The 15155-nt window shown below is 45.9% G+C and overlaps 1 protein-coding gene across 4 annotated transcripts in view; it reads right to left on the bottom strand.

Annotated features, from left to right (window-relative positions):
* The window catches only part of LOC137482666 (vascular endothelial growth factor receptor kdr-like), a 119933-nt gene that overhangs the window by 57456 nt on the left and 47322 nt on the right, over positions 1-15155 (bottom strand). For all 4 annotated transcript variants that reach the window (XM_068205177.1, XM_068205180.1, XM_068205179.1 and 1 more), the window contains 6 exons: positions 15009-15136; positions 10680-10839; positions 9290-9426; positions 7703-7862; positions 6812-6929; positions 4303-4478 (listed from right to left, as the gene is read on the bottom strand). In XM_068205177.1, coding sequence (XP_068061278.1) covers positions 4303-4478; positions 6812-6929; positions 7703-7862; positions 9290-9426; positions 10680-10839; positions 15009-15136 — 879 coding nt within the window. The remainder of the gene's footprint in view (positions 1-4302; positions 4479-6811; positions 6930-7702; positions 7863-9289; positions 9427-10679; positions 10840-15008; positions 15137-15155) is intronic.

The raw sequence follows: 15155 nt of genomic DNA, 5'->3' as shown, positions 1-15155 counted from the left end.
CACAGAATTGCCTTTGATTTTTAAACCAAAATATGAAGAGCTGGCCTGACTACAGAGTAGGGCAATGTGCATCATTCAGTGGTGTGGAGCTGCTCCTGCCTGGTAACAAATCCAGGTGTGACCAGTACCCTGCACCCCTTTTGTTCCAGCCCTTCCCAGGAGAAGGGGAATTCACAGGAGCCTGAGTTTCTGCTGCCTGCTGTGGAGGTTATTTCTAGCCCTTAATCCTGGTTTTCTTACAGATGCAACACAAGCTTGGGGGATCAAGGACTTTACAAGGGAATGCAACTCCAGTTGGCTGGAGCAGCTGGAACCCAAAGCAGTATTTGCTGGAAGAGCCTTGAGGGAGCACAGGAGAGAAACTTTGGGACAAAGAAGAAAGGCAAAGTGGTGAAGGAGCTTATTCATCCCACTTTTGAATTAACTCGTGCTTCAGTACTCTCCTCACTCCCTAGGTGGTGGCCAGAGCATGCTGGCTGCTCCAAAAGAGCTCAGCAGGAGCCCTGATGGATGCAGATGAGTTGGACAAGGGTGAGGATGAAACACAGTCTGCTTGCCCAGAAATAGATTTGAGGGCGTTGTTTATGTTTTGTTCTGAGACTGCTTTGCACTCCAGACCGGAATAACTCTTTTCTCCCACATTTCTCCTCCTTGCCTGGCTCAGATATTCAGCCACCAGCTGTTTGCTAGGATTGTTCCTTCTCCTTGCTCCCTCCCTTCCAAATTCTTCAGGACATTATTTTCTTGAAGCTTTTCTCAGTAAGAATTTAATCAAACAAAACAAAACCACAGCAACCCGCCGCTTCTTGGACAGTGTTTGATGTGTAAATATGTAAAGAAGGAGTGTTTTGAAAATGCAATCAGCTACCTCCTGGGGACCTGAGTCCTACAATGAGCCAAGGTGACTCCACACGGAGATATGTGCTCCTGCAAGACTAAATTCCAGCTGCAGTGGGAGCAGGGGTGACCAGAGGCACAGCTAAGCCACTTCTTACAGAAGCATTTTTGGAATAGCAGCATGATTCTCCTCCAGGCCAGGCAGCTCCTTGCTGGACCTTATCCTTTCAGTTCCCACCCTGCAGTTCTGGAGTTATTTGCCCATTTTGCTCCCTCTCCACTTGAAGCCTCTGCAGGTACTCCTCAGTTTTGTGGCCAACTCGAACACTGGGGGAAATAGCTCCTAATGTTTGACCCATTCCTATGGAGTGAAAGACCCTGTGCCCACAGTGGGGCAGAACTCTGACATTTCTCCAATCAAATACCCAGGAGGTGACTCCAAGGAAAGCTGCAGCAGTGAGGTCAGGAGAGACACTGCCCACAGAGCTCAGGCAGGGCACTTCTGATCTTGTTCTCATCCTGCTTAAAGGGTTCTCCTCTGCTGCCATTATTAGTGAATAAAACACACTGCCAAAATTAATACAGAGCAATCTGAAGGTTGAGCCCTGCTGCTGTTTATCCTTTGTGCAAAACAATTCACAACAATTTTAACTTTGAACTTCCTCTGCACCCAGTCCAAAAATGCAGCTGATGGCTTTGTCACAGCACACTGAGTGCCAGCTGAGTACCTGGGGGCACATTAATGATAGATTGTTGTGAAGAGACTCTCAGAAGAGGGGGCTGTGTGATTACTGATCATTTCTGCACTGCAGTGTCCCCATGCAGCAACAGAAAACATTCAAATGGCATTTCTATCCTCATTCCAAAGTCTGCTTACATAATTTTCCCTCTTCTCTTCAACAGTGTGGATCAGAACTCACTCCATGTCTTAGATTCACCTCTGAAATGAAAGGCTGGCCTTGGATTTGGGGAGCAACGCTGTTATTCAAACAGAAATTGCTCTTCACTCTCAGGGTACGTGGTTATTACTCAGCAGGAGGTTTATCAGGTGCAGGCTCCACCTTTTCGACATGATGCCAAACTGATACTCCACCCACTGTGTCCACTTGAAACCCAAGAGGATTTTTCCATCACCTCCACTAATCCCTGTGTTCAAATACCAGTTTCAGTAATCGCAGGCGGCCTCTGGTTCTGAGCAGAGACATTAATCACACCTCCCACTCATAGGGGGTTTCTTTCAGATAATCCCTGCAGAAAGGGGCTACAAAGTGTGTTTTGGTCTCCTTCTCTTGTCTCAGAGTCTGCTAAAACTCCAAGCAATTTAATCTATTCAGGTGTGATACCCAGGTATCAGTCATGATGGCTGGAGATAAAGTGCCAGGTTATTTGTGGAGAGTTAAGGGAAGAATTCCAATCTGCTTTCAGTTTGGAGCTTCAGAGTGTACTTGAAAGCCCAGATCTGAAAAAGCAGCTCCTAAAAAAGCTGTCCCTGCCCTCTGATGGGAAGAACAAGAGAAAGGGCAGTTTGGAGCAGCTTCAAGAACCCATTTTGCCCTTTTTGGGCTCAACCCACATGAATCTCAGTAAAATGAGTCTTTCCTGGGCTGAGTGCTTCACACAGAGCACATCAGGGTGGTGCTGCAGGGAAGAGCCTGGCAGGGATGGCAGGATTCCCTGGGTGCTGCAGGGATGGCAGGATTCCCTGGGTGCTGGGTGCCAGTCCTGCTGCAGCCAAGCAAACCCTCCCTGTCTGCAGCCTCAGCTTCCACCCACGGCACCCCCAGCAGGTCTTTCCCTGTTCTGCTCTCATTCCCTGACTTCCTGTCACCAGAAAAGGGACACTTGTTCTGTGGTTTTCCTGTGCATCACCACAGGACAGCTGGGAACACCCCTGCAGCTGCTGGACTTTGAGGAATGGGAGGGTTACAATTAAATAATTACTGCTGATGAAGCCTTTGCTGGGCTGACCCCTGGAAAGGCTGAGGATGAGCAGCACTGTGTGAGGGATGGGATGCCCCAAGCTTGGACACACCATGGACATGAAAAGCTTGTGCTGGTGTGGTTTCATCCTGAAATAGCCTCTTGCTGATAGAAAAAGGCTCTGTTTGTTTTTGGTTGCCTGTTTGGGGAGCGGCGGCTCCTCAAGGAAACGCTCCCTTCTGCACGCAAACACCAATATTTACCTTGACAAGATAGTTTATTATCATTCTTAATTTTCTCTTCCTTTGAACGTTTCCGTTCTCTGAAGAGGCAAAACCATTGTGTGGAAAAACAATCTCAAGTGGACAAATTATGCAGCTTAACACGTTCCTCCTGCTCAGCTGAGCTGCAGGACCTGACCATGAGCATGTTCTTGGCTCCCTCCTCTCCTAAATCACACATTAATTTATGTCTTATTTCAGGTTTTTAAGCTATGCTATCTTATTTAACATCTTTAATAGGTCAGATGTACCTAAGTGACAAGTTCTCTATTTTTTAGGCATTATTTCTTTCTGAAAGGTGAAATGAGAAAAACAAAACTGCTGGAAGCAACAATACATAAGTATATAAAAATTGGACAATTGAGAATAGTTTAAGTGTAAAGAGGGTAAGAAGAATTCACCCCAGAAAAGGGAGCAAACCTGTCTCAGTAACTACTCACTGCCCAAGTGGAAAATAAAAAGGGAAAGCAGAGCTTACGTTTGCTGACCTCCTACCTACTTGGCCTCATAATTCAATCTCTGTTGCCAAATTCAATGGATTAAAAGAGGCAGTGGATATGCAAAGAGACAGTGTGGCTCTGCCCTGCATTATCCTCCCAGGGAGGCTAATAAATGGCATTCCAATATCTATTTTCCCTCTGTGGCAAGTGAACCTGCTTCAGGGCTTTCTCCAAATTCCCCTGAAAAAGAGCTTGTCCCTCAAACGCTGCCAGCAAAGAAGTGACAGAACAGAAAATACATATTTAGAAAATGGATCTGGAGCAGGATGATGGACAGACATAAAAGCCAGGGCAGCTCCTCCAGTTCCTTCCGTCAGCCCCACTGGGACCCTTGCTGTCCCAGATGTTCTCCAGTGCTTTGCCCAAGCTGCTTTTAAATCTCAAGGGATAAAACTTCCAGCTCTTCTCTTGGGAACTTGTCCCCAGTTCTAAGGCCTCTCTACTCATTATCCTCCCAAGCTCCTATAAAAATGTGACGTTTGTGCCCTTTCCAGCATTTCCACCTCCCTGTGTGGAGCCAGCACTCAGTGCTGTGGCTGTGGGAGGTGCAGTGTCCCAGGGGAAGGGACTTGCATGACCCAGGGTCACACCAGCTCCTCACAGCAGCTAAAATGAGGGCTTCAGTGGTTCCTGAGGGAGGTGGTGATCTCTGGGCAGTGCTAAACCCTGGGAAGTGCCACCCATTCCTGCTGACTGGCGCAGCAGGATCATACAAAATAGGATAACTAACCCAGCAGAAGGAATTATACACAACAAGTCCTTACCTGTCACCACCAGCTGCATGGTGAGGTTCTTGTAGAGGCCATATTTTGGGTTGCTCAGGACCATGGTGTAGTTCCCAGCATGTTTTGGTCTCACATCTCTTATTCCCAGTCTGTATTTCAGTGGATCTGGCTCGTAGCAGGTGTGGTTGTCCTTGATCAGTTTGCCATCCTTGTACCTGTTTGGGAGGTTCCATCAAGGCTTGTCATGTCCCTGTCAACCCTCAGAAACCCTGTCACCTACATTAGGGGATAAAGAGTCATCCCAGCACAGGAATGCAGGTCTAGAATCACTGCTTGGATTGAATATTTATTCCTGTTATCCTTCCACACCAGAACTGATTTGCATCTCCAGTGCTGTGGGATGGATTCATTCCACACAGGAAAATGGTGTTTTTATTTTATTTTATCTGAATGAACAGTGCCTCTCACATGCTCAACTATGATCTAAGTGCCCCCAAATGAAGCTGGATAGGCAACACCAAGTGTGGGAAATCATGGAATAGCAAAATGTGTATCACCAGTTTTAAAGGAAGAGATTATTTCAGCAGAATTGTCTCTCAGGATGTCTCTGTAGGCCTTTACTGCTTCTGAAAAAGTTAAACTCTATAACCTGGAGAACGTTGGTCCATAGGGAGGTCAGTGAGGAATTCCCAGCCTGGAATATTCCCTCAGGGCAGGAGAGCAGCATCTGCAGGAGAGGCTCCTCGTCACTGCTCACCCCACACGGAGGTTTATGGTTAGGAAATAGGCCAGGCTTTGCCACACATGGAGCTTTGGGCCTGGTGGAAGGATGCTGGGGCAGCTCCCACTGCCTGAGGATGCTGGAAACTTCCTTTGCAGTCTTAAAAACAACCACCCTGAGAGATCTCCAACATCAACAGCTGGGGCTCCAAGGGAAGGCGGCTCTGGTGGTCCCAGGCAGCCACCAAAGAGCTCCACACTGAGCCCAGGAACAAAGGCTTGGCAGGGAGAAGGGGTCGGTCCCCACTTCAGCTCCCAAAACATCCCCATCCCTAAATAACAGCAGCAATTAAAAACACCTCTTGGCACTGCTTCCACTAAAATTAGAGAATTTCATGTTATTTCACTGCTAATAAAATGCAGCAAGGCTAGCCCTGAGCATCCTTTTGCTGCCTGCCAGGCTCTCAGCTGGCCGAGGGCAGGTGCTCCAGGGAAATGCCATCTTCTCTGCCAGGACAGGCACGCCCCTGCCAGCTGTCCCGTGGGATTTAATGCAGTTAAAGATGTAAAAGGCATTGGATGGGGTCGTTAAAGACAGAGCAGGAGAGAGGACAAGTGATGAAAGGGTAAAGAGAGACTCGAATATCTCCTGGAGTTGCTGTTGGTTGCCCCTCCTGTTTAGCAGATCCATTGCACTCCTGGTGGAGCCTTTAGCTTGCTCAGGAGGATTCAGTGCAAGGATCTGCTAGCACAGGATTGGAGGACATTATTTAGAAGTTCTGGAGAGAAACAATTTCTTATATTGAAAACATGTCCTTTTCCTGTTAGCCCCTGCCCCCTTGCAGACTTGACCACCACTACTGGGGGTAAGCAGGAAACTCTTCCCTGAGAGCTTTCTCCTTGGATCTCCCAAATCATTCTGTGTCCAGGGAAAGTGAAACACACTTTTTTTTTCCTTCAGAGACCTTTTTTTGCATGGCTAGGAGAAGAACACAGCCTGGGTGTGGGAAATGGAAAGATAGAAACTTCCACAGACACCGAAGGGTTTGATTTGCAGCCTTGGGAGAAGCTTGGATTGATGTAAAAATAAAGTACACAGACATTAAGCAGAAAAACTATAAACTTATGTTTCTATAGTTGTAAGTAAGATTATGCCTTAAGTAAGTGAGAAACTGTATTGGGTGAGATGGTGAAGGGTTTATAGTGTAGTAATATAATTGTATAGAGTAAACTGAGAGTTTAGATGTTATAATAGAAGCATCTGTGTGTATAATAGAAGCATCTGTTATAATAGAAGCATCTGATGTTATAATAGAAGCATCTGATGTTATAATAGAAGCATCTGTAGAAGCATCCAGTGGGTACTGGATAAAAGTACCCACAGTGTAGCAGAAGTGAGTAAAGGTGATAGGTTAGAAAGCAAAATAATCTTTGTGGCAACTGTCCATTGGATCAGAAAGTTCTATATTGTCTTGTAAAAAAGAACTTGTGACTACTGTGAGCTGTGGCCAACTGCTTGCTCTTTTATATCTCATGGCCTTTGAGACTGATGTTTATTTGAGCAATAAATCCTTTTTAGCCCAACTGTGGTCCCACCCCTTCAATTAAAGCAATGATAATAATACCTGGGAATGAGGGGTGGCTGGCCCAGCCTCCCAGAGCTCAGGAGCCCAGAGCAGAGCCACAGCTCTTCAGCTGAGCTCAACCCACAGCTTTGAGCACTCCCAGCTCCCATCCCTGACCTGTGTGGTGAGGAATGGTGGTGATCTATTCCAGACAGGATTCCTAAAGGAGCTCAGGCATTCCTGCTGTTGCTGGGGGCACTCACCAGGTGACAGTGGGCCGAGGAAAGGCGTCCACCTTGGCAGCCAGTTTCAGGGACTTGTATCCTGAGGTAATCTCGTAGTAAGGCCCTTTCTTGTGTGAGACCGTGATGTAGGGCTTTTCTGGGAAGAGAAATGAGCAGGGAGACTTGGAATGGCAGCTCTGCCACAGCATAGAGCTCACACCTGTGATTGCTTTGTTCCCACATGGGATTTTTTTCCAATACAGACCTGCACAGAACCAAATGGATCAGTTCCCTCAGCTCCCCCGTGCAGCCCAGCCTCAACCACGAAGGGCTGTTCCCACATGAAGGAATTCACATGGAAAGCCGAGGATATGCACTTGCATCACCCCTGGATTGGTGTGGGAAATGCCTGGGGCATCTCTTGTCCATGTGGAGCCCAAAGGATGGATTTTCCAGGGCCTCAGCAACCACACTTGGTGCCAGCTTTTTCAAACAGTTCAGCTGCCTCACACATCACAGAATCCCAGAATGGTTTGGGTTGGGAGGGACCTTAAAGCCCATCCGTTCCCACCCCTGCCATGGCAGGGACACCTTCCACTGTCCCAGGCTGCTCCAAGCCCCAGTGTCCAACCTGGCATGGGGCACTGCCAGGGATCCAGGGGCAGCCCCAGCTGCTTTGGGCACCCTGTGCCAGGGCCTGCCCACCCTCACAGGGAAGGATTCCTTCCCAATATCCCATCTAAATGTACCTCTTGAATTTGTTTGACAACATGGGAGCTGACTCTTATTGACTAATTAGAGGTTATAGATGACTAATGGTTGACTTTCTCCCTAGTGCCATTTCAATCAACAGATTTTACAGCCTGGCATTATCCTCTAAGCTGAACACTGCAGGTTCCTGGTCCATCCTGGTTTGGCTGCAGCACTCACCATACACGGTGACAGTGACATTGGCCTCCAGCCTGGTGGCATTGAATGTCCTGCAGATGTACAGGCCTCCATCTTCCATGGTGACATTTTCAATTATCAGGCTGCTGCCGGCTTTGTACACGACATCACTCTGGTCCATTGTTCTCCTGGGGTGAGGGTGCTGGGAGTCACAAAAAACAGGGTCAAAGAGCAGCCTAAACTGGATGATTGTGTTCGCCCTTTCCAAGGCTGCCAGTAAAGGAAAGCAGTGATTCCTATCAAAATGATCACATCTCCCCATCACTGAAATAAATAATATAAAAGGCAGATCAGCAGGAAGAGCTCTTGTGTGAAGTTTCATTATCAAGTCTAATAAGAGAGAGAAGCAGAGCGGAAATGTGGCACTTTGTACTGAATTCTGGGCAGGTATACAAGGGGATGCATCCCAGCCCTTCTGCAGACCAAATCCCAACTGCTGCAGGGTCAGAGCTGTGCTCTGAGGGTTTGGTTTTGAGGGTTTTTAAATTTATTTTGGTCACAGTCGGTATTTTTTCTGTATTAAAAACCTCCTGCTTTCAAAAATAAATATATTATGACAGAAATATAATATATTATGACAGCCAAGTGCCAATGCAAATTCCTGGGGAATTTTAGAAAGCATTATCGCTTTCGATAGGATTTTTGATCCCAGAGATTTGGCCAAGAGGTTTTACATTTATAATGTTAGAAATATAAGGAGAGTTCATAGGAAAACTAATCTTTTCCACCATATGGAGTTCAAGAAACCAAATTCATTCAGTAACACTGTAGTGCTTGGACCTCTATAAATTCTACATTATATTTCCTATTTCCTGTAGTTTCCTCACTGAAACAAACTCAGGCATTCTTTTTTTTTTTTTTTTTTTTTTAAGGAAACAAATCAAAATTAATCAGTTTTTAGGAATTACATTTTACACCTTCCCAAAAGGCTTAGATGCTTTTTTACAATGCGTATTTTGCTGAACTAAAAAGAAAAAAAAAATATTTTAATTCTCAGCACCAAACAGACCCAAGAACAGACTCTTGGACAAATGAATTGATTTGGGAAATGATCCCCCTCTGTTTTGATTTTTTTAGGAGAAGTGAGAGGGTTTGGTACCTCAAATGTTAAGTCTTTCTTACTTCTACTTCAAATTTGGCACTCACAGAAAGCTCAGGACTCAGAATTTACATTTCATTCTTTGGGTATGATTTCCACAGGTTCAGCTGTGTTTTCCTTTGCTTTTTCCTACTTCATAAATACTAAAATAGATGGGAAGATTGACAGCTTACAACCTGCATTTCAGACTTGTCACTTTGAGACAGCCAGGACAGAAGGAATGAAGGAGTTTTTCTTCCCAAAAAGAAGGAAACACTCCTGGCTTTTCTTGCCAGGGTTTATTTAGTGAAGTTTACAGTTTAATCTGCAGGTTCAAGTAGGGCAGAGACATGTTAGATTCTTCCAAACACAGAGTTCAATCAATAATAGGCTTATAAATGGTTGGATAATTTCAGAATAAGTAATAATTAGGTTTTCTTAGCCCTGTGAATTTTGGGAAGAGGGGGAATACAGGAATTCCATGCACTCACTGTGCCACGGGGACACGTCCAGATGAACTCGATGCGCCCATTGATGAAGGTCTCTGCTTTGCACTCCAGCTTGAGAGTTTCTCCAACCAGCAGCTTTTTGGCACTTGCCTTCAGAGCCAGGTTCTGTATTCTGCCCTCTGCAATGGAAGAGGCAAAGCTGTGACCAGCAGCACTCCTCCCTGCATCAGTTTGGGATCCACCAGTGGATCCCTGCTCCCATGGACACAATCAGGAATGGCTGCTCTTCCATGTGCCATGGCTCCAACCCTGTCATCAGCTCCACAAAAAAGAGTTTCCAAAGGTGACTCCTCCTTTGGAGGGCCCCAAAACGAGAGGATCCTCTTTTGTTGGACATGAGATGCGTTTCTCCCGCCCTCTCCTGCCCAGCTCCTTTTCCTTCCTGAATGGGATCCCCAAATCCCCCAATGGGATCCCCAAATCCCCCAATGGGATCCCCAAGTCTTGCTCTTACACATTTATCAACGCCTTGAATACATCAGCTCTGAACTTTAATCAGTTTTTGGTGCCCATACCAAAACCACACCTGGCCACTGACAGTAACACACGACAAAAAGGGATTTCCTGAGTCCTTTCGAGCTGCGGAGGGATGGCCTAAGAGGTTTTGTAGGTTTGCATTCATTATTTTAATAAAAAATTACTCCAACAAGGAATAAAAAGGAGAAAGAGAGAGATTTACAGGATTTCTATTTGACTGCCACACAAATTTACAGGCCTGTTGTTCAAAGCTGAGTGGTGATTGTATAGAAAGATGCCATGAGCTAATGGGAATGAAGTCCAAGTAATTAGAAGATATATGAGGAGATAAAGAACATACATGGAAAACAAAATAAAAATACAAATGTCCAGCACTCAAAAATTTAATGTTTAGTTGCTTCAAATTCAGATTTTAATTATGAGCTGAAGCTCAGCTGTAAATCCAAGGGAAATGGTGTAGTAAATAACCAAGAGAAAATCTATATAAAGCAAAGAGGTGAATTAGCAGTGTAGTGAGGTTTTTATACGATGATCACACATGGTTAATGACCAGAAGCAAAAAGAAAGCTGCTGTTTGCTTTGTCCTGACCCAGCAGTTGTTTTAATGTAAATACAGCTCAATCCAAGCAAACAAAGCCTTGGTGGGGTTTGAATAAAACACTCCTGTTTTGCACCACCTCAGCACTTGGTCATTTTTCAAAACCAGGAGTGGCTCCAATCCAAGTTCTATTGAATAAGGGAAAAAAAGGAAAAACGAGTTTACTTTTAGCATTCCAGCTTGGACTTGCTACAGATGCAGCCCAGGGAGATCTATCAGACAGAACTGAGGCTAAACAAGGAATGACACCCAGGAGCTGCCAGTGACACAGGCTCTGTGCTGCTCCCTGGCACTCACCCAGCCTCTGCGCCATGTAGTAGGAGTTGAAGGTGCTGCCGTTGACGTGGGCCGAGCACGTGAGGATCCCAGAGGGCACGAAGGAGTAGGAGGGGATGACAAAGCCTCTCTTGGGGTCCCACACCATCTTCTTGAAGTTGATCTCTGCAGAAGAAGGGTACTGCAAGGGAACAGACAAGGAGTGAGAATCCCATTCCCCTCAGATTGCTCTGCCTTAGGGGCAGGGCACGGCTTTGACCTTCCCCAGGGCTTTGGGGTCTCTGTCCACACAGATCTGCAGCAGCCTGAGCAAACAGGAAAACCCTCTTATATGCCCATCTTATATGACTTTTGTAGTGTGATCTTTTTGGAGGTGTTTCCTCCCAGAGCCACATGGAGCTACGACACATTTTCCTCATTGTACTTTAAAAATATGTGCGAAGTGAGACTCTCCCAAAATCAGAATTATTCACTAACTCACCTGTGGTTATCCCTGAGCTCTGGTCTCTAGGCACTCCCCAGATTTTCTCTATTCCACAGAAGGTGAGGAGACACTCTCAGAGCACCCCATGGATTTCCATGGAAGCAGCCTGTGTGACTTAGGAGTGTAAATCACAGAAAGGAAGTAAGGCACTTTTTGTCCTACATTCACAAATACTTATAATGTTCTGAGATTCTTGAAAAAACCACTTTCAATTCTGCTTATGAGGAAGAAGTGAGAATTGAAAAGGCAAATGTGGGAAACAAACTAGAGTAAAAATTCATTTAATGAGAATGAACCCTCCTCTGTCTACCCTTGGACAATACCAGTGTTGAGCAACTTGGCTTTTGTTGGGGACAATAATCAATTTATTGTTATTATTAACACACAGAGAAATCCTCTATTTGCTAGAAGGAATGCAATTTACTTTCCAAAAATTTTGAAAATCCTGAATTATAATGTACAAAAGAACTATGTGAAATTAAAAGAGCTCCCTGAAATGCCCCATTTCAGGTGTCTGCAGGTGGGGGAATGGAAGCACAGGTAGCTCTGGCTTTCCCAGCAGGACACAGGGAGGCTCTTTAGGACTGAGGATGCTCTTTGGGAGTGCTGACATCACTTCTGCCCCAAAAATGAAAGGTTTGGGCAAACCTCAGTGGGCCTGAAGTTACCTCATGGTAATTAACTTTATTTGCTTTCCCTCCTCCTCCTCATATCCTGGCTGCTCAAAGGTGAGGCAAGGGCAGGTTTTCCTTTTCAGAGAGACCCTGCTTTAGCTTTGGGAGCTAACCAAGGGACTGAAAGCAGGAATTTCACCCCGATGGAACACTTTTGCTCCTATCCCTGTTGTGTGCAGCTCCTGTTTGTCTCCCAGCAGTCAGGACTCTGGTTTGGCAGGGCAGCTTAAACTGTATTCAGTTTAAACAATCCTCCTGTTCCACACAACTTGCATCTTGGGGCTCTGGACACACAAGTGACCACGCTGGCCTTGGTTTGGGTCAATTGTTACAATTCCAGCATGGACCAAACCCAAAGGAATTCTGGCTGAGGAGTTGGTGATGCTGCATGGGGAAGGGAGGACAGCCACACAGTCACTGTCTTTTGGAGCAGCATTTGTTCTGACAGCAGTAGGAAACAAGGATCTCTTGTAAATGCTTTTTGAAATAATCAAGCTGTGGCATCTCTGTTTAGAACCGTGAGGAAAAATAGGAAAAGTTACAGAAAGAGATCTGAAACCTGAGGCTTAATCATGCTTTAGCACTCGCGAAGGTCAAAGCTGGAAGTGGCAAATGCACACTGAACCAGATCAGTGACTAAACAGATCTGACATGACTGAAAAAGCTCTTTTTGCCCCGAATTAAAATCACATTAAGCAAAATTAAAAGCCTGAGCTGTGTGTCTTAAGCATGAGTTTGTTAATAACAAAGATGATATACTGAGATAGCTGGGATCTGCTTAGTATAAGCAAGAGGTACCTTTCTCTGAGCATGTTTCAAGAGTGTGCAATGATTTAAAAGTATAATGGTAACATAAGGAACTTAATTTACGGTGGCAAAGAGTCCGTTTTCCACAAGAATAATAAAACGTGATAAAGCTGAACTTGAGGGTTTGGCAGCTCTGCTCCCTGATGCCTGGGGGAAGGGGGAAGAAAAAATAACCCTACTCAGGAGGCCCTTTTCAACAACACACACAGATTAAACATCTTCATAAAATATTCACAAATACCTATTTAAACAATCAAACAAAAAAGCGTCAATGCTGCTCGAAGGAAATCACAGTGGCTTTCCTCCCTTTGAAGTGTTGTCCTCCCTCTCCAGTTGTCTCCTGGAGATTAAATTTGGAAGGAGAGGATGTTCTAAATTTGTCTGATGGCCTGACTCACCTCTCCTCCCACATGCTCACCTCCACCCCTGTCCTGCCCCGCTTCCTCCCGGCGCGGGAGCCGCCACCTCGGCGCTGTGGTGCTGCCTTAGGACTTCAGCTTTTATATCCTTCAAACCCTGCACTGCATTAGTGTATAACTCTAAACTCCATCTAGAGTGTGAGCTAACTGTCTTCACATTCTGGTCAGACAAAACAATCCCTCTAGGCCTGAGATTCAAGGATACTCTACTGTCTCAGGCCCTGAAAAGTATCAACAAAAGTGCATTGGGAGGGGAGCAAACAGGGGGAATATGACTTCATTGCCTGAAGCTGTATTAGAGCATTAACCCCGGATATGTAAATGGACCAAACTTATAATTGTCTGAAAAACTCATGACCATTGTCCATCCTGGGTGTGTCCTTGGTGGTTTTTGCACTGCCTAAGGTGAACCTATTGAAGGCCTTTAATAAATACCCACTTTATTCTCTTAATCTTGTCTAGCCTCTGTTCTAGGTGGGCACTGCAAGGCATCAGTGGGATTCCCAGCCAGGGCCAAGCCAGCAGTGCCATCCACAGCTAGATCCCAGAGCTTCCCAAGGTGCCATGTCCCAGCAGCTCCCAGCTCCTTTGAGAGCTGTGCCCAACCTCTGCCTCCCTGCCCTGAGCCCCATCTGCTCAGCCTTGGAGGGGGAAATCTTCTGGGGACAGCTTTTTGTGGGAGAGATTTTGGTGGATATTTCATTCCAGCAGCCAGGCTGCAGTTTGTGTTTAGAGAAATTACTGGGAATTTAGATGGGAAGCAGGAAGAGCAGGGCTGCCCATCAATAAAAAACTCAGATATGGGAATTCCAAGGCCACCCTGATGCTGCCAGGGTCAGCAGCACTGTTCCAGCCATGAATTTGGTGAAGCAGGCTCAAATCAGATAGGGATGTTTCATTTTTATAGCCAAGGAGGAAGGTGGTAACACTTATCCAGCCTAAAATGATAACTGGAGAGGAGCCTCTTTCCCCACTTCAATTGCTGCTGATGAAATTTAAAATTAGAGATCTCCAAAGGAATGCGGCTCCTGCTGTCCCTCTGCACCTCTACTGGGAGCATGCCATGGGTCCCAGCAGGAGCTGGAGCCCTGTCCCAGTCCCCCGTGATTCCTTGTGCTGCCTCCCAGGAGAAGGAAACATCGAAGGCATGGAACTGCCACAAGGAGCAGAGGTGCTTAGACCCCTCTCTGCCATGTCCAGAACAGCCTCATCCCTCACAGTCCCTCCAGAACAGGCTGGAAAAGGGGCACAGGATGAGCTCCTGTTCCCTTCAGGATTTCCTGAGCTATCAGACTGGCAGGGGAAGGGAAGGGCACAGAATTCCTGATGTAAAATGCAGGATTGGAGCCAGGAGACCTCTGTCCTGTTCCTCACTCCATGACAGGCTACTCTGGAGAGCAGTTCTGAAGCCCTTTAAATGAGTGACTCCATTGACTGATCAGGGCCCAGACCTTAAATTTCCATTTTTATTATCCCAAACAGCCTTGGCCTGCACAGACTGTGCTGTAACTTTGACATTCAGGTGGAACTGCTGCCAAAGGGATGGATGCTGGAGCCATCTATTCCCAAGGCTGAAACTTGGTTTGAATTGATGAAATGAAGCAAAAATGGGCAATTGTTCTAAGGAGGTTCAAGTTATAAAGAGAGAACCTTTCAGAGAGAGCCAGGTGTTATGCAAAGAATTTTGAAGGAAAATAGTGCTTTGTCATCTACTTCTGCCAATTTATGGAGGAACACCAAGCCACAACACAAAAAAAAAAGTGCTAAACTCAGCCTAATCCCCAAAAAATCTTGTTACCCAGTTCAACAGTAACACACTGCAAGAACAGGTTCATGTTTCTGGATTTTCAGGGTCTTTGCTATTTTTTATGGAATTTACCCAGCTTTATACATCTAAATTTTTGGTTTTCCCCACTTTATTGGCAGCCCAGACCTTGAACTGAGCTTCTCTGAAGCCATGTCTTACCTGGGTGAGCTTGGGTCTGATGTCTGGCGAGGTGACCCGGCAGGGGATCACCACTGTTCTCTTATCATCCTTGATGTAGATGATGTCGGGGTGTTCTGGGTGCATCTCCACAAATGGATTCCTGTAATCTGTAGGGAAGAGAACATG

Source organism: Anomalospiza imberbis, chromosome 14 (assembly GCF_031753505.1).
Source record: "Anomalospiza imberbis isolate Cuckoo-Finch-1a 21T00152 chromosome 14, ASM3175350v1, whole genome shotgun sequence".
In the NCBI taxonomy this organism is placed as follows: Eukaryota; Metazoa; Chordata; class Aves; order Passeriformes; family Viduidae; genus Anomalospiza; species Anomalospiza imberbis.
Note: the sequence above shows the minus strand (reverse complement) of the source record. Positions and strands in the feature narration are given on the sequence as shown.